The 18,068-nt window shown below is 40.6% G+C and overlaps 2 protein-coding genes across 9 annotated transcripts in view; one reads left to right on the top strand and one right to left on the bottom strand.

The window, feature by feature from the left end:
* The window catches only part of mmadhcb (metabolism of cobalamin associated Db), a 40,859-nt gene extending 35,525 nt beyond the window's left edge, over positions 1-5,334 (bottom strand). For 2 of the 7 annotated variants that reach the window (XM_061792371.1, XM_061792370.1), the window contains exon 1: positions 5,050-5,332. The gene's annotated coding sequence lies outside the window, so the exon portion shown is untranslated. Of the gene's footprint in view, positions 1-5,049 lie in introns of all 7 variants that reach the window. The other 5 variants (XM_061792374.1, XM_061792372.1, XM_061792375.1 and 2 more) reach the window with 4 other exon arrangements.
* A 4,310-nt stretch (positions 5,335-9,644) lies between these two features.
* The window catches only part of rrp1 (ribosomal RNA processing 1), a 43,743-nt gene continuing 35,319 nt past the window's right edge, over positions 9,645-18,068 (top strand). The window contains exons 1-7 of one of the 2 annotated variants that reach the window (XR_009791140.1): positions 9,645-9,856; positions 10,897-10,979; positions 12,967-13,024; positions 14,409-14,494; positions 15,926-15,987; positions 16,062-16,191; positions 16,561-16,625. Coding sequence is in view for 1 of the 2 variants with exons in the window: in XM_061792606.1 (XP_061648590.1) it covers positions 9,730-9,856; positions 10,897-10,979; positions 12,967-13,024; positions 14,409-14,494; positions 15,926-15,987; positions 16,062-16,191; positions 16,561-16,625 (611 nt within the window). In the remaining variant the exon portion in view is untranslated. The remainder of the gene's footprint in view (positions 9,857-10,896; positions 10,980-12,966; positions 13,025-14,408; positions 14,495-15,925; positions 15,988-16,061; positions 16,192-16,560; positions 16,626-18,068) is intronic. The other variant, XM_061792606.1, reaches the window with a different exon arrangement.

Here is an 18,068-nt window from a genome sequence, read left to right as displayed (position 1 = left end):
CTCTGTCATCCGGGAGGATCTCAGAGTAGAGCTGCTGCTCATCCACATCGAGAGGAGCCAGATGGTGTTCCGGGCACGTCCAACCAAAGGAGACCCCGGCGACGACCTAGGACACGCTGGAGAGACTATGTCTTTCGGCTGGCCTGGGAACGCCTTGGGATCCCCCCCCCCCCCGGAAGAGCTGGATGAAGTGGCTGGGGAGAGGAAAGTCTGGGCGTCCCTGCTAATGCTATGCCCCCGTGACCCGACCTCGGATAAGCGGTAGAAAATGGATGGATGCTACATCGATGGCAGGAGGTTCTTTACTTTATGTCTAGTGCTGGCTTTTCTCTCGAGCAGCATGCCTGCGACCCTAGTGAGGATAAGCGGTGTAGATAATGGATGGATGGATGGATGGTTATTTAGATTGTGACCAAATAATTTTATTTTTGCCTCGTCTGTCCGGAGAAAGGACTTCCAAATGGTCTCTGGCTTGTCCAAATACTCTGTAAATTTGAAAAGGGCAGATTTGCTCTTTTTTGAGAGCAGAGACTTCCTTCTAGAAACACTCCCATTAATGTCATGGTTATTAAATTTTCATGTAATAGTAGACGCATGCACATTTATCTGAGATGCTATCAGACACCGTCGATTCATCTCACAAATCTTTGTGTTTACGAGACACATAGTTTGATTGTTTTGATTGTGACGTAAAAACATAAATTTAAATAACCCTGAAGTGAACGCAGGCGTTCACCTTCGACAAATTCAATTCTTAAATAGATTTAGTTTTGTCCAATATACCAATATATGCTACATATTGGTGCCCCGTGTGAGGCGATGACAAATTTTGTAAACTCGAAACACACCAAAATTCACAATATGTGTTAGCTCTTTGTGTTGTGACTAACATGTGCCGTCCATGACGGTTGTCATTTTTGCTTTGTGTGAAAGTTGAAACCACGGGGCTCCTTTAAGGGCGCCATTTTTTCATTCCCTTCTTTGTGGTGTGAAACCGTTGTATATGCTTCAGTTTGTCCTCAAGTGCTCCCTCGTGGACCTTCAGGCCATTACGCAGCTTGTTGGGTAAACTCCACGTGACGTCATTGTGAGGTTGCCGTTCTGGTTTTTCTTTGTGGTTGTGAATCGTTGTGCTTGCTGCAGTACAGTTTTCGGGCACCACCCCATGGACGTTTGTGTCATTACGCGACATTTAAAGTCCCCCTCGAAAGCCGTTAGCCACCTAAACGCTATTAGCTACGAACGAACACTGCTAAGGCTCCGCGTTCAATTGTTGGTTGTTACTTTTGAAGTAATAAACTTGCGTTTGTACTAAATTTAATTTATTTAAAGCTAAATAAATTCATTGGTTGAATTAGTCAAAACTTCACATTTAGTGAACAAGCTGATTTCTTTCACTCCACCTGAGTGCCTTCGCAATTGTTTTAAATCGAGTAAAGTGCCAACCTCGTGCAACAATTTTAACTTGAGCAAACAAATTTTGTGCGTATAATTTGACGCTGTCAACAATTTTGCTTTATTCGATCACTGCTTCTACGCACATTCTCGAACACTTTTAAAGTTACGTGATAAACCATAGTTTGTGAACGGTATTAAATTGTTCAACAAATAATTATCCTGCTTATATTGTGGCGGCACGGTGAGCGACTGGTTAGAGCGTCAGCCTCACAGTTGTGAGGACACGGGTTCAATCCCCGGCCCCGCCTGTGTGGAGTTTGCATGTTCTCCCCCGTGCCTGCGTGGGTTTTCTCCGGGCACTCCGGTTTCCTCCCACATCCCAAAAACATGCATTAATTGGAGACTCTAAATTGCCCGTAGGCATGACTGTGAGTGCGAATGGTTGTTTGTTTCTATGTGCCCTGCAATTGGCTGGCAACCAGTTCAGGGTGTACCCCGCCCCCCTGCCCGATGACAGCTGGGATAGGCTCCAGCACGCCCGCGACCCTAGTGAGGAAAATGGATGGATGGATGGATGCTTATATTGTGCATCTATTACAAATTAGACACCGTCTAAACTGCTTACAATACTACCAAAATATGCGTACAATGTACAGCTACTCCACACGCAACACAATTATAGCAGAACTTTCAGAAAGTCCCAGTCAATACGACAAACTTGACACATTGGAAGAGCCCATCAGTAATTTAACTAAAGACCTTGTCTGGGGTTATGCAGAAACTGTCAAAGATGCTTGCCTTGAAGTCCTCAATAACAACATCACAACTTATGAGTGACGCTGAGCACAAAACCTTAAAAGATAAAAATCTCACTCTAACGCTTGGTTGCATAGTTGTAAACTTAGTGTCACAGTTGAAATGGAGGGATAGGGAGTATAACCAAATGAAACTCAAACTAGAAGTTGAACAGCAAGAACAAATCAACTTAGTGGCACAGCTAGCAGAGTCCAACACTTGTTTAAACCTTGCATAACCCCGCCTAGTTGATGTTGAAACTCATCTTGAGGATGCAAAGGCACACAGTGTGCACCTCACCCCTAATGCCAACACTGTTCAAGAGACGCTCTCCGTCCAGTGCCGCACTGGCCCATAAAAATGAGGAGCTAAAAAAGCCCTTGCTTCGTGCACACAAACAATACGCACATAGGAAACACTGTTGCAAACTGCTTCATCTGAAATTTCGCAACTCAAAAGCCAAGTCAAATTACGCCAAACCAAAGCGGCTAACAAGCGCACAGAGTGGTTTCTGCGTAGCACGACTGAGGACATCAGGCAGCTCAAACAGACTGTTGAGATCCTCAAAGAGGAATGCGCTAAAAAAGCGTTGAGTCCTGGTGAACTCATGTCACAATTACCAGCACTAGAATCTGACATGCGCCGGCTTCAAAACCTAGAGCTAGAGCAGGAAGCCAAAATAAAATTTTCTGGACGGGAATTTTAGGGAGCCCGTGAATTAATTGCCAACCGGCTACAAGTCTTCCTTACAGCAAACACTGTCTGATGAAATCAATGAGCATGCACCGGTCAGTCTGCCCCCCCAGATTCGATGCACTTGTCCCAGCGCTTGGTCCAGACCTCCCTGGGATACTGTCAAAGACCCCTGCCACTTCAAAAGCCCCTCTTTGACTCGGGCCCAGCCAACTTGAGAGCCTGTCATGCCAAGTGCAGCCCGCCTCAACGATTCCCATGCGTCAATCGCTATCCGGGCGTCTCTGCAGGTATGAGGTTAAAAGACAAAATTGGGCACAACATTCCGAGATTCAAACCTAAATCTGACAGCTCCCATGACACGACAGCATACCTTAAAGACATTGAATTTGATCTTAAACGATTCCCCTTTGCTACCACTGAGGATATACTGTACCTTAGCAAGGTCACTTCTAATAAAGAAGTGAGTAGCTTAATTGATCGACAACCAGCACCAGTATTGTCAAACTAGCAAGCCCTCTGTCAGGCTTTGTCCCGCGAATTTGATGACCCAGAAGCCGTAACCAGCTTTCCAGCCGCTCTTACTGTTGGACAAGGGAGTCTCGAAACGCCACAAGCTTACTAATGTCATTTGCGCAAAGCATATGTCGGGTTTCTATACGAACCGAACATGGAAGAAGACATACATTTTAAAATGCTTTTTGTTGAAAACATGCACCCAAATGTTAAACACCATTTGGGAGTGGCAGCATGCCCTCGCACGCTGTCCAGCTCACAACTGATGCTAAAGGCTTCGCTAAGCATAAAAGACCAACACTAAGCTGTCGGATCATGATATTTTTGGTTTGTGCTAACAAAATGACGTGTGCCGCAACTGAACATTTGCCGGTAAAAACGGACTTTCTATCATGTTCTGACCCTGACGTCTCCAATTGGCGATAACAAGCATCCCGTCCAACAGAACGTGGGCACGCACATAACCGACCACTGCAATGAGCAGGTACCACCAAATACTAAAAATCAAAATTCGCAGCCCAAAACCCAGTTCGACAATTATACCTCGACATTCTCCAACCATGTCCTGTGACTCACTGAATGATTCCCGCGACCTGTCAAACAAAAAAGACAAACAGCCATTTCGACGACTTCTAGGTAATTTCACCGTTAATGACACGTCAGGAAAAAATTTACTTGACAGCCACACTTGAACGTACGTTCCAATATGACGGACTCGTGGACACTGCAGCAAACATCACAGTCACGTCCGAGGACGTGTTTGATTCACTTCGTGATAAATTACAGCAGGAGGGTCAGACGCTCAACCTCCAACATTGCGAAATGACAATTCGCCCCTTTGCTCTAGTGAGCACCCAATTAGACTCGCTCGTGTCGTTACATTGGGCAATTGGGCCGTATTCCATAATTCCTCCTGTGTTCGTGTCACCTGTGAAGTCTAGTACCTTTGCTCATTGGACAAGTTCTGCTAAATCGTTTCATGCCATTAATTGACTATACTAGGCGTGAGATTTATGCACAGATTCATGGATGGATGGATGGATGGGTGGGTGGGGAGACCCCTGCAAATGTCAAAACGGACCAGAGAAACCACTCGGTGCTACACCCTGCGCCTCCTCTCCTAAAACCGCAGCCAGATGACATCTTTACAATAGGGGGGGGGGTCCACACCGGTAATCCCGACAATGTCCTCCAGGGGGCGCCCTAGGGCTAACGAAGTAACCAATTCCTGGTTGCTAAGCAACTACGCTCAAAGTAGCCATTTTTGTTCTCTACGTTTGTAGTGCAACTTTAAACCAAAATAGGCAGGCCTTATATAAATAACCACGCTGTTGTTTCTGATCCTAATTGTTTATGCTCACACACAGATTGCTAACACGTTGATAAATGACAGGCTACGGGAAATTGCTCCCTTTCTAGACAATACATCATCGTATTCAGTTTTCATTTACGTTTTACACAATGTCACAACTTCATTGGAATTGGGGTTTATTGTGTGCGTGTGTGTGTGTATTTTTTAAAGCCTCTTCGACCTATTTTCCATTTCCTGTGCGACTCAAAAATCACCACAATATTACTACATTGTACAATTAAGGTTTCTCTCAAACAAACAAACAAGCAAGGTTAAGAATGGAGAGAAATGTTCACCTTTTCAAGTCATCCGCGGACGGGAAAGCGATGCTTCCCAAAAATGGCGACGTTGGATATGCTTCCTTATGTCCAGTTTTAATCCGATGCAATGAAAGACCATTCGGAGCCCACTGACAATAACTGCGTACCGTTTAACTTTAAACGACTACGAACATGTGCCAAATTCTGCCGAGTTTTCGTTGTGCGCTGTCCTTTACCACCTTGGAATAGGAAACGTCATAATTAGCGGACCGTGGTTGTCTTTCGCGGCTGTGTTATTCGGAATCCCACACGGGTTCCTGGCAGGATACGCCCTGCTGTAATATTACTGGTTCAAGCACACGCGCCGCTGCACTATGATTGGCTGCTGTATCCCGGTAGAACAACTGCGGTCAAACCAGCCTCCACTCGTAATGTAGCAGTAAAGCCAATTTTGAAATTGGTATATTTCACTGTCATGATCACGGATTTCAAAAATTCATTAAAAAAAATATATGAGTTATCACAACACCAGTCCAGTTCTGGGGGACACTAGACCAACCCAGGTCTCCAACAAAAGTGGTCCCTGGGGAGATAGCAAATAAAGTAAAACATTTTAATGTATGTATGTATGTAATGTATTTCAAGATTCAAATTAACTTTGCTGGTTGCATTCCTTAACCGAAGACCACTGACGTCCGTATTATTGGGAAGCTTTTATTTTGAAGGTGGCTTCGCCGCGAGTTGGCGACCTATTACCGTAATGCCTAGTATGAACAAAATTAGGGGCGGCTGGCTTGACTGCAGTCTTTAATACGTTGATGTGACGTGCAAACTTTCACGCCATTCTATAAACCACAAAACAAATTCCCCAGGCTCGTTCGTGAGTCTATCGTCATCGGGTGAATAAATACATTTTGGAATGGTTGCAAACGTTAAACTATGCCTCATAGGGCTCAATAAACATCATCAGGTGTGAGAATTAAGTTTGCTGAAAAAATGGTCTTGATGGCCTTTCAACCAAAACATAAGAATGTTATTATTTTAATTTACTGAAAAATGTATGAGAATAAATAGGTTTTATGGAATAAAGTCATAGATGTCATGAACAGATTATTATTATTATTATTATTATTATTATTATTATTTTGCAAATAATGGACTTGGACACAAAAATATGCATGTCACAAAGATACCTGGAATCCAGGATAAGCGGTTCGGAAAATGGATGGATGGATGGACAAATGGATGTCACTGACCCAAATATAAAATCGGCTCATAATATAGATACAACAAATTGATGGATGATTCATTTTGAAATGAAAAGGAAAATGGTTTGCTGGATGTACAACCCAAATTCCAATGAAGTTGGGAGGTTGTGTTAAATGATTTGCAAATCATGTTCAACCTATATTTAATTGAATAAACTACAAAGACAAGATATTTAATGTTCAAACTGATAAACTTGATTGTTTTTAGCAAATAATTATGAACTTGGAATTTTATGGCTGCAACACGTTCCAAAAAAAATGGGACGGGGTCATGTTTACCACTGTGTTACATCACCTTTTCTTTTAACAACATTCAATAAACTGAGGACAATAATTGTTGAAGCTTTGTAGGTGGAATTGTTTCCCATTCTCGCTCGATGTACAGCTTCAGTTGTTCAACAGTCCGGGGTCTCCGTTGTCGTACTTTGCGCTTCATAATGCACCACACATTTTCAATGGGAGACAGGTCTGGACTGCAGGCAGGCCCGTCTAGTACCCGCACTCTTTTACTACGAAGCCACGCTGTTGTAACACGTGCAGAATGTGGTTTGGCATTGTCTTGCTGAAATAAATAGGGGCGTCCATGAAAAAGACGTTGCTTGGATGGCAGCATACGTTTCTCCAAAACCTGTATGTACCTTTCAGCATTAATGGTGCCTTCACAGATGTGTAAGTTACCCATGCCATTGGCACTAACACAGCCCCATACCATCACAGATGCTGGCTTTTGAATTTTGCGTCCATATCAGTCCGGATGGTTCTTTTCCTCTTTGGCCTGGAGGACACGACGTCCACAATTCCCCCAAAAAATTTGAAATGTGGACTCTTCGGACCACAGAACACTTTTCCACTTTGCATCAGTCCATATTAGATGAGCTCGGGCCCAGAGAAGTCGGCGGCGTTTCAGGGTCTTGTTGATAAATGGCTTTTGCTTTGCATAGTAGAGTTTCAAGTTGCACTTATGGATGTAGCGCCGAACTGTATTTACTGACGTTTTCTGAAGTGTTCCTGAGCCCATGTGGTGATATCCTTTACACATTGATGTTGGTTTTTGATGCAGTGCCGCCTGAGGGATCGAAGGTCACAGGCATTCAATGTTGGTTTACGGCCTTGCCGCTTACATGCAGTGATTTCTCCAGATTCTCTGAACCATTTGATGATATTATGGACCGTAGATGATGAAATCCCTAAATTCCTTGCAACTGTACTTTGAGGAACATTGTCCTGAAACCGTTCGACTATTTTCTCACGCTCTTGTTCACAAAGAGGTGACCCTTGACCCATCTTTGCTTGTGAATGACTGAGGATTCAATTAAATATAGGTTGAACGTGATTTGCAAATCATTGCATTCTGTTTTGATTTATATTTAACACAACATCCCAACTTCACTGGAATTGGGGTTGTATTTTTAAAATAAGGGTTTGACAACAAACAAAAAAAAATGCTTGCAACATCTCTATGGTCTTAAACGTGAACTAATTCGCAGTTTAGGTACAGATTTTAGAAAGACATGAATGGCTTTAGGGGGCCACATAAAATGATTTAGCGGACCGGATCTGGCCCCCGGGCCTTGTGTTTGATTTTTAGTTTAGAAACACAAAACATCCAAATTCAATCACCAGGGGGGTGAAGTAAAAGCAAAGGCAAACATTCAGTCGCATTACAGAAATAAATTATAGAGAGCACATAACTCTAATATTTTGTGTGCTTTCATATCCGTGGAGTGTCTAATGGACCTAATATATTGCTTGACCCTATTTTAAAAAATGGAAAACAGTGGTTTTTAATTAGTGTACCTGACATTTATGAATATGCCATATAGCCAATAGTATAATGAGATTAATAATATAAAAGTTTTTTCGTCCACAGGTGCATAGTTAAGGAAGCAGAACAATATATGTTTAAAGCAAAGAGAAAGATTTGGTTCTATACAGAGTAGAATCAAATTCTAAATATCTTTCCATAATTGGGCAGAGATTGGGCAATTCCAAAATGAATGAAAAATATTTTCAGGGGATCCTTCACAAAAGCAGCAATTACTATCAATGTCTTTTATGAAGCGTTGTAGAAAAATTTTTCATGGGTAAAACCTATGTATTATTTTAAAGGATACTTCCTTCATTTTATTGTTAATAAAATATTTTGCAGGTAAATTCCTATTTTTTTCCAGTAAAGATTATCAACAAGCTTATTCCAAAAATTAAACTACATACGCAATTGATGCAACATCTTTTTGAAATAATGTGCGTAAATTACGATTATTGTTGCGTCTTGAAGAGAAACGAATCTCACTGATTTCAAATTTGGTTGGATCAATAGATAATATTTTTTAAACTCGGGTTCTGAACTGCCGAACTTTTAAATAGCATAATGTCTCCAGTAGAGATTGCATCTATAACAACATTAAATTCATTAAAAGAAATTATTCCATATTTCAAAATAAATTGCTATTATGTCAAAAGTGAGCCATTTGAGTTAAATAATTGACCAACCAAAAGAATGTTATTAGAAAACCAGTGTGGGTAAAATAAGGATTTGTTTCAATATAAAATGTCTTTATTATTCCATAATTAATATATATGTGGAGAGAAATTATGTTTATAAATCAATGACCATGAGAGAAGCATCTCCGTATGAAAGTTGGATAGATTTGTGGGGAGTTTTTGGATATTATAATTACAAAATAAAAGGAAATTTTTAGGAAAACTGAGAATTGATTCTGAATGAATTGTTTTATCCAATTTATTTTTTATGTATAATTTAAAGTATGAAAGTACAAGAAGAAGTCCTGGAAGTGGGGCTCATATCCAATTTATTTTGCAGACTCATTAAATTTTGTAATTCATTATCTGATAAATTACCAGGTGTTTTTTTGTGATATTAATGTTATTTCTGAAATTATGTTTTTTTTTTTTTGTCTTCAGCATTTTTTGGCTTTAGTTATGGAACTCACATATGTTCTTAGAAATGGAGATAATTCAAATATACAAAGTTCCCAATTACAACAGAATTTCTTCTAATAAGGATTTATATCTAAAACAAACAATTAAAGAATTGTAATCACTGGATCATGTTTAAGGATAGAGCTGTTTCCAGTATGAGCCTCTAGGCCAAGTATTAGGACTTAAAAATATTTGTCCTGACATTGTTTGATGATAAATCAATGGAGTCGCGATGATATTGACATTAATAGCATTGCCATTATAACAATTAGACACCAACCAAAAACGATGCATTACAAACTAACATGCGCTTTATTGCTCCAAGTATATGAATTCACATTTGTTTTTCCCCTCCATGGATGATTTAAAAAAAGAAAAGCAAACTTAACGTTGCCATAGCGATAGCTCTGAGAGAAATTGGAACATTGTAGTGACGTCATTTGATTGCGACGGACTGAAAGAACGTGGGACTGGACACTGGAGCTCCACGTGAATAGCTACGAAAATGGCGGCGCTTCAAGAGCCGGAGATTCAGTTAGCACAAAAGTTAGCTTCAAACGAGAAGCCTATCCGAACAAAAGCGTTAAAAAGGTTGAAGAAGTATATAAACGTCAGATCACAGAAAACGACAGGTAAGCAGACTCAGACTCGGAACGTTCAGAACTAATAATAGCATCGATCTGATGTATGTTACTAAAATTTCCAAAAATATCTGTAAATAAAAATAGACCATTTATTTGGCTAGAGGGGTGATACGCGAATAAAATGAGCCGCAATTTGTAAGAATCGGCTCAGGATTAAGCATTTTATGACAGTAATTATTAAACGAAAAGTTCCATCCCGCCGCATTGACTAACATCTTATGGCAAGCAGATTCAACATTTAAAAGCTAAATTTGACTTACCGGAGTAACATAATAAACAGCAGCAACCTCTTTCTTAGTTTCTAATTACATTTTGAATATTTGAAACGTAATTGTGACTCCTCAGAATTAAAGATGGAGAGATAAGTACGACAAGCTCTTTTTTTTTTTTTTTTTTTTTTAATATAAAAGTAGCATAAACAGCTACACTGGATATGCTGCAGATATCTGTAATTCATGTTTTTTTTAGATATCTGCAATTTCTCCTTGGAACAATTACGTCACGACGGCCATTCATGCGTATGGGCTGTGCAGTGATCCACTCGTGAATAACAGATATCTGCAACTAAACTGGGGGGGTAGCGGAAATTTTGGGTTTATTTTCAAAACAAGAGTTCGACCGTCGCTTGCACACCTCTGTCCAATTGTCAACGGGGGGTGGTGGGGGGGTTCTCCAGGCACTCCAGTTTCCTCCCACATCCCCAAAACATGTATAGTAGGTTAATTGAAGACTCAAAGTTGCCCATAGGTGTGAATGTGAGTGTGGATGGTTGTTAGTCTATCTGTGCCCTGGGATAGTGAGGATAAGCGGAACTGAAAACGGATGGATGGATGTTATTTTACACTTTAAAAGTATAATTCGTATTGGTTATTTTTCATGATTTTCTAATTTTCTGGATTTTATGAAATCCTTTTTTTATGGATGTGAGTGATGTGTGACTTGCTTAAGTTGATTCAAAACAGATTCCCATGGCAATGCAATACTGGATTCTTCCATGAGAAACCGCTTACAGTTTGTTTTCTGTCCAGATGGCTTTACGAGTGAAGAACTGCTCAAGCTATGGAAAGGTCTATTCTACTGCCTGTGGATGCAGGACAAACCACTTTTACAGGTGTGTGTGTGTGTGTGTGTGTGTGTATATATGAGAGAGAGAGAGATTGATTGATTTTTTTGGGGGACGGGGGTTGTTGTCAAAGTGTGTTTTGAGATGAAGAGGAATCACAAAAAACTGAAGTAGAAATCTTTCCTCGGGGTTGACCTTTTATCCCCAGAGAAGGCGCCGTACATCACAGGTTGCAGGGTTGTGAAGCTCATTTTCGGCATGGGCCACGTTGTCGTAATAGTTTCGTTCGTGCCATGATGAATGTGAAACCATGTAAATGTATAATCGCCTCATCATATTACAGTGGGTACGGAAAGTATTTTTCACTCTTTTGTTATATTGCAGCCATTTGCTAAAACCATAAGTTCATTTTTTCCTCATTAATTTGCACGCCATATTGACAGAAAAAAACGAATTGTTGAAATCTTTGTAGATTTATTAAAAAAGAAAAACGGAAATATCACACAGCCATAAGTATTCAGACCCTTTGCTGTGACACTCATATATTGAAATCGTTTGCTGTCCATTTCTTCTTATCATCCTTGAGATGTTTCGATACCTTCATTGGAGTCCAGCTGTGTTTGATTATATTGATTGGACTTGATTAGAAAAGCCACACACCTGTGTAATTAAGACCTTACAGCTCACAGTGCATGTCAGAGAAAATGGGAATCATGAGGTCAAAGGAACTGCCTGAAGAGCTCAGAGACAGAATTGTGGCTAGGCACAGATCTGGTCATGGTTACAAAAAGAATTCTGCTGCGCTTAAGGTTCCTAAGAGCACAGTGGCCTCCATAATCCTGAAATGGGACAGGGATTAATGCGGCCAAGTACAGGGATATCTTGGACGAAAACCTTCTCCAGAGTGCTCAGGACCTCAGACTGGGCCGAAAGTTCAGCCTCCAACAAGATAATGGCCCTAAGCACACAGCTAAAATAACGAAGGAGTGGCTTCAGAACAACTCCGTGACTGTTCTTGAATGGCCCAGCCAGAGCCCTGACTTAAACTCCATTGAGCATCTCTGGAGAGACCTGAAAATGGCTGTCCACCACCATTCACCATCCAATCTGGCGGAACCGGAGAAGATCTGCAAGGAGGAATGGCAGAGGACCCCCAAATCCAGGTGTGAAAAACTTATTGCATCATTCCCAAAAAGACTAATGGCTGTATAAGCTCAAAAGGGTGCTTCTACTAAATACTGAGCAAAGGGTCTGAATACTTATAGCTGTGTGATTATTTCAGTTTTTATTTTTTAATAAATCTGCAAAATGATTGAATGATTTTAGCAAATGGCTGCAATATAGCAAAGACTGCAAAATTCAAGGGGTTCTGAATACTTTCCGTACCCACTGTATGTGTGTGATAGATAGATAGATAGATAGATGGATTTATATAGGTATCATACATACATATATATAGGAAGTCCTCGATTTACGAACGAGTTCCGTTCCTACACTGGCGACGTAACCCGAATTTCCGCGTGAGTCGGATTTCACCGTTAAAGTCGAAATACTTCGGGTGCTTACGGGTATTGTCCCACGTGATTGTGTGTGTGTGTGTGTGTATGTGTCGATGTGTGAGTGAGACGGGAGAAGGCGTCTCCCCTGCGTCTCCCGACCACGGTCAGGTGACCGTAGCAGGAAAGGTTAACACTTCGTATAAATAAACTAAAATACATTAAAATAAAAAAATAAGATGCTGTACTTACCTTTACTTACCTGCTGCTGAGAGTGTGAAAAAAGGAGGGCGAAAAAGGCAACGATACTCCCGGCGCACGAACACAGACCAGCACTATGCACTAGCTAATCAGAAACACCATGGTGCTGGGGACAAAATGGCAGACGAGGCACGGGCGTCGTAACGTCGTAGGTCGGGTACGTCGTAACTCGAGGACTTCCTGTATTCTGTTTTTATTTGTTTAACACAACCTCCCAACTTCATTGGAATTGGGGTCGTATATATTAACATTAACATGAACAACACTTTTGTTCACAGGAGGATCTTTCTGACTCTATTTCCGCACTGATTCACAGCTTTCACGATATTAATGGACGTAAGTTCAATCACACTTGACTAGGGATGCACGATAACTATTATATATTTGGGAAAAAAAATTAATCGCGCTCATTGGTCCGATACCAAAAAAAAACTGGACTGATAAAAAGAGCCATGTCATTCAGTGGTTTGCTTGTCGCCAGCGGCTGCTGTTTGCGTTAGCCTGGGTCAGTCGTGGATATTTCCATCATAATTCTGAGCCTAATACACCAAAAATAGTCAATGTCCTCAGTAAATTAGCATATGAGCGGCAGCACTTGCTGAAATTACGAGGGTCCACTGACTTTTAGTTCATAACTAAGACACTATTGTCCTTTGGAGAGCAGCTCTCGGCAAGACCCAGCGGACTCGCTTAGCAGCTCAAGCTGACAGAGGAGCGAGCGGGGGCGGTTGGACCGCATACAGAAGCATAGTTGTTGCAGTGGGCTAACAGCTTAGGTAAACGCTAACCCCTGCAGAACACCGCACCTACACATCTTCCTTTGCAATGCTCACTCATTGGATAATAAATTAGATAATCTACAAATGGAATTAACATTAAGCAGACCAGGAGAAGCTCATCCATGCTTTTTTTTCTCAAGTAGCCTTGACTATTGTAATGGTCTTCTGACTGGACTCCCTAAAAAGAGCATTAAACAGCTGCAGCTCATTCAGAATACTGCACCTCGTGTTCTGACCAGAACAAAGAAGTCAGAGCATATTACTCCAATTCTAAAGTCTTTACACTGGCCATCCCACATTTGACGGAGTCAGCGCGAGTCCGTATCAACTAAAGATGCGCGTCTGCCGGCTTGTTCGAACCCACACCCTTGCCCCAACATTTTAAAATTAACATGATCACCTTTTCTTATATAGTTTAAAAAAACATGAATATTTGAACCTGTGTCATTCAAGATGATCCAGGTTGTTTGAGGAAAAAAAGAGTTCATGATTTATCAATACTGTAGTATGATTGCACAATAACAAAGTACGTTTATACATTCTCATCTCAGTCTCATTGTACTTGTGTTGTTGTGACAATAAAAAGGCATTTTTTTCTTGTTATATTACATATGTTCAATACAGATATATGATAATAAATGTTGGTATGATATTCGTATACGACTATTAATTTATATGAATCAAAAGGCATTCTATTATGCAACCAGTTTGATATAAAACACAATTATGTACAATATACATCAGTAGGGGGTCTCCGCTTTTAATACTGAGAAATGTCAAGTGGCTTGGAAAAGCAGTACGTTATCGGTTATCAGTGTGGCGGGGAAAAAAACAAAACAGTTACTGTGCATCCCTAACTTTGACCCTATGCTGGTATAATTCTCAATGCAATTAAATCAGAATGAGAAAAGCCAGTTGTGAAAGAATGCGTTTTTCTACAGAACTACTATATCTGGATAGCTGCCTGAAGACCTTCAAAAGAGAGTGGACTGGTATCGACAGACTGCGAATGGACAAGTTTTTCCAGGTTTGTGTGAGGACTTCTCCCGTGTTTCCCCTAGGTTTAGAATATACTTGTACTGGTTAGCACATCTGCCTCACACTTCTGAGGGTTCAAATCCCAGCCACGCCTGTGTGGAGTTTGCATGTTTTCCCCGTGCATGTGTGGGTTTTCTCCAGGTACTCCGGTTTCCTCCCACATCCCAAAAAGATGCGTGGTAGGTTTATTGGAGACTCTAAATTTCCCCGTAAGTGTCTGTGAGTGTGAATGGTTGTTTGTTTATATGTGCCCTGTGATTGGCTGGCGACCAATTCAGGGTGTAACCCCCTCTCGCCCAGAGTCAGCTGGGATAGGCTCCAATAGTTATTTATAAAAAACCAAAAAAACCAAACCAAACTAGACAAAAATGTCGGCGGTGTGGGACAGATAAGACGTCTGAGACAGACAGCGTGTAATGCGTGGATCAGACGATTGCACGATGTCAGGCTACTGCAATAAAATCTTGTATCCCGATACCACCACGTCCCGTCTTCTACGATCACTGGGCTTTATCTTGTCAACTCAAACGTGACCGGATACACTCGTTACCATGGTGACAACAACACTGGATTGTGCCGTGTGTATTATGAGAACAAAATGTGGACAACAAAACGTTATGTTGCCTAGCAAGCTAGTGATAGCACTAACGGTTGTACGTAAACATACCAGGGTTCTTTCAAATCATTTTCTAAAGTTTTGGTATGTGTGAAGTTATTGCAATAAGTTAATTACAGTAAGTTAGCATCCATTATTTCTGACATGTTGTAATGGTTTTTTTTACCTGACTGATTACAATATGTGACCTGAATGGTGAATACTTTTGAAGATACTTAGTATATAATACACAAGTATATACAGTAAATGAACGAGTCATTTAAATAGACACATTGCTCCATCTTGTGAACGGTTATCGGTTATCGTTTTTTAAACTCGGTGATTGGCCCTAAAATCCTGATTGTGTAAAGCCTATGTATAATATAAAATAAGAGCGGTCCCGAACTTTTTAGTGCCACTGACCGTTTTCACATATTTTGAAGGCATGGCATAGAAACAAAGAAACAAGGACTAAAAATATCACTCAGAATTCCATTTCAACAAGCCGATCTTATTATATTTCCACAGCACAGCGTGTTGTAAGATGCCTTGAAATAAATATGCATTTCTGTTTCACTGTTGCTATTTATCTTGTGCTTTTATTGTATTTGAAGTAGGGCTGCGGAATTTATCGAATTTTAATCGTGATCTCAATTTTGACTGTCGCAAATAAAGGAGAGAGATTCAGAGTGAAAGAGGTGCGCATTGAGTGCTGCACCACTTGAGCTGGAGTGGTGGGGACTTGCTCAAGGGCACCTCGACTGTAGCCAGCTGAATCAGCATCCCCTTTCTCCCCTTATGGAGCGCCTGTTTTTCATGTTACAGCTAGTCCGCTTCATGTTCAGGAAAAGCTTTGAGATGCTGAAGAGAAAAAACTGGGAGAGCAGGTAACCTCAAAATACAATTTGTGCAGTGTCATAACATACATTAAATTATATACATTGTGCCCTTGTTTTTTCAGTGCGGTTGCAAGATTTCTGGAAGTCTTTGCGACAGAGGTCCTGAACAGTGGCAATGATGCACCCGCTGGTCTGCAGTTCCATATCTTTGACCTCTACTTGACTGAGCTAGGAGTTGTGGGTGCTTCAGAGGTACATTTGTGATCAAGAAAAGAGTCATTTGGACTACGGAGCGTCGGCAGACATTTTGGTTATTGGTTTAAGTTTTGTTTTTATTTATTTATTTTTTTATTTTTGAACCTGTCGAAGCGGTTCAATGAAGGTGTTTCACTACACAGAAAATCATTGAAATGAAAGGAAGTTATGAAGGAGATACTGTATCAAATTCTTCATTGGACACTCATCCACTTTTAATGCTAGTATTATAGTAGTTTAGCATACACTTCCTTTCATTTGAATGAAGCATCAGTTAGAGGATTCTGCAACAAATGAGGAAATATTAATAACCGATAAAAGACAATAGTGGCGATCCTTCTTGTATTTTTTTCTTTCTTTCTACAGCTCACAGCTGACCAGAACCTGATATTTATAGAGCCATTCTGCAAAACGGCAGCCAAAACCAAGAAGTAAGTCCAACACTCTTAGCTTCCTTTGCTTGATATCTGTCAAGAGACGTATATTGCTACTACAAAATTTTTATGATTGTTGCGGCCTTTTCCCCACAGTAGTTTTTTCTGATCTCAGTACATTTTTAGCATTTTAGAAATTTTTGGAATTTTTCTTTCGCTATATTTTCCCCAAAACTATTGCAAGAAATTACAGTATTGCTGTTGTTTCTTTTCCACTGATATAAAGGTATTAGAGCATTATAATTCATGTTGATCCTTTTTAAGATCAATTAACATTTAATTCTAAAGAATATTGAACATTGGCATTGAAATATAGAACAATAAGTAACATATTCTTCAGAAAATAAAAATATAAATAAAACAGACTCGGGCTGTTCACAAAAATTGCACTTAAATATTACATTTTTGGCACAGTGGTATATAGTCATAAACCCACTAAAGAAGCCCAAAAATTGTTGTAAGTTTGACACACCACAGAAGTCTTTTTAAAAAGCCTGGCAAATTTTAATGAATAAAAAAAAAATCACCATGAATATAAGTCTCTGAAAATGATAAAAAATAAGGCTGTATGCAGGACTGTATGGGTGTATCTGCTCAAGGCGCTGGAGATGACCTTCATCTGTCAATCACTCGTATGCTCTATGCTCAATTGTCAATTAAATGCTGAATTCGTGCCACTGCACGTTTGTGTTATGTGGGGACTAACGCACACAACAATTCAGAGTGCCTGCTGATGTTTTAAATGACCTCACCGTGGTTGATTTAGCTTTTTTGCTGATTAGCTCTTTAGCTTGCGGACTAGTGAACGTAATAAACAGTTAACATTCCCTTTTGAGTCTCTGTTGTGGCACATGGAACAAGGCTGTGGAGTAATGGACGGAGCCAAACCCCACTTGTGTGTTAAACTACTATAAACCACTAGCGGCAAACACGTACTAGCCTAGCTGCCGCACAGTCCAACTCGCCATCGGCTGCCATCACCACAACAATCAGAATTCATCAAGTCATCAGAAGTCATGTCCATTTTTTGAATGCTAAGTCGATATCATAATTATCGTGACAGGCCTAAACTAGAGTTCAGTGCATTTCAATGAATCTTTTAGAAATGTTATCAAAAAAGGCTCGATTTAAGCGGTATCGCGTCACAGTTTGCGAGTTAAAATTAGCATTTTTCTCCTCTAAAACCTAACTGAAATGCAAAACTGAGAATCACAGTTTTACCGCAGAGACAGTCGCTCATACGGAAGCATGCAGGGGCCTATGTGGCACAAGGCGCTTACGTCACCGATGCGTGGGAAGTACAATGTGGAAATGAAGTTGTTTGGTTGGAGGAGCGGGAACACAGCGGGAAGATGCAACACAAAGCCGAATTGAAAAGAGAAAAACAGAATGTGGGAGCATTTTGTTGTGAGATGCAAGGCGAGCAACTGTTCGTTGTAA

The sequence above is a fragment of the Phyllopteryx taeniolatus genome, chromosome 12 (genome assembly GCF_024500385.1).
Source record: "Phyllopteryx taeniolatus isolate TA_2022b chromosome 12, UOR_Ptae_1.2, whole genome shotgun sequence".
In the NCBI taxonomy this organism is placed as follows: domain Eukaryota; kingdom Metazoa; phylum Chordata; class Actinopteri; order Syngnathiformes; family Syngnathidae; genus Phyllopteryx; species Phyllopteryx taeniolatus.
This window is presented reverse-complemented; position numbering and strand designations above follow the sequence as displayed.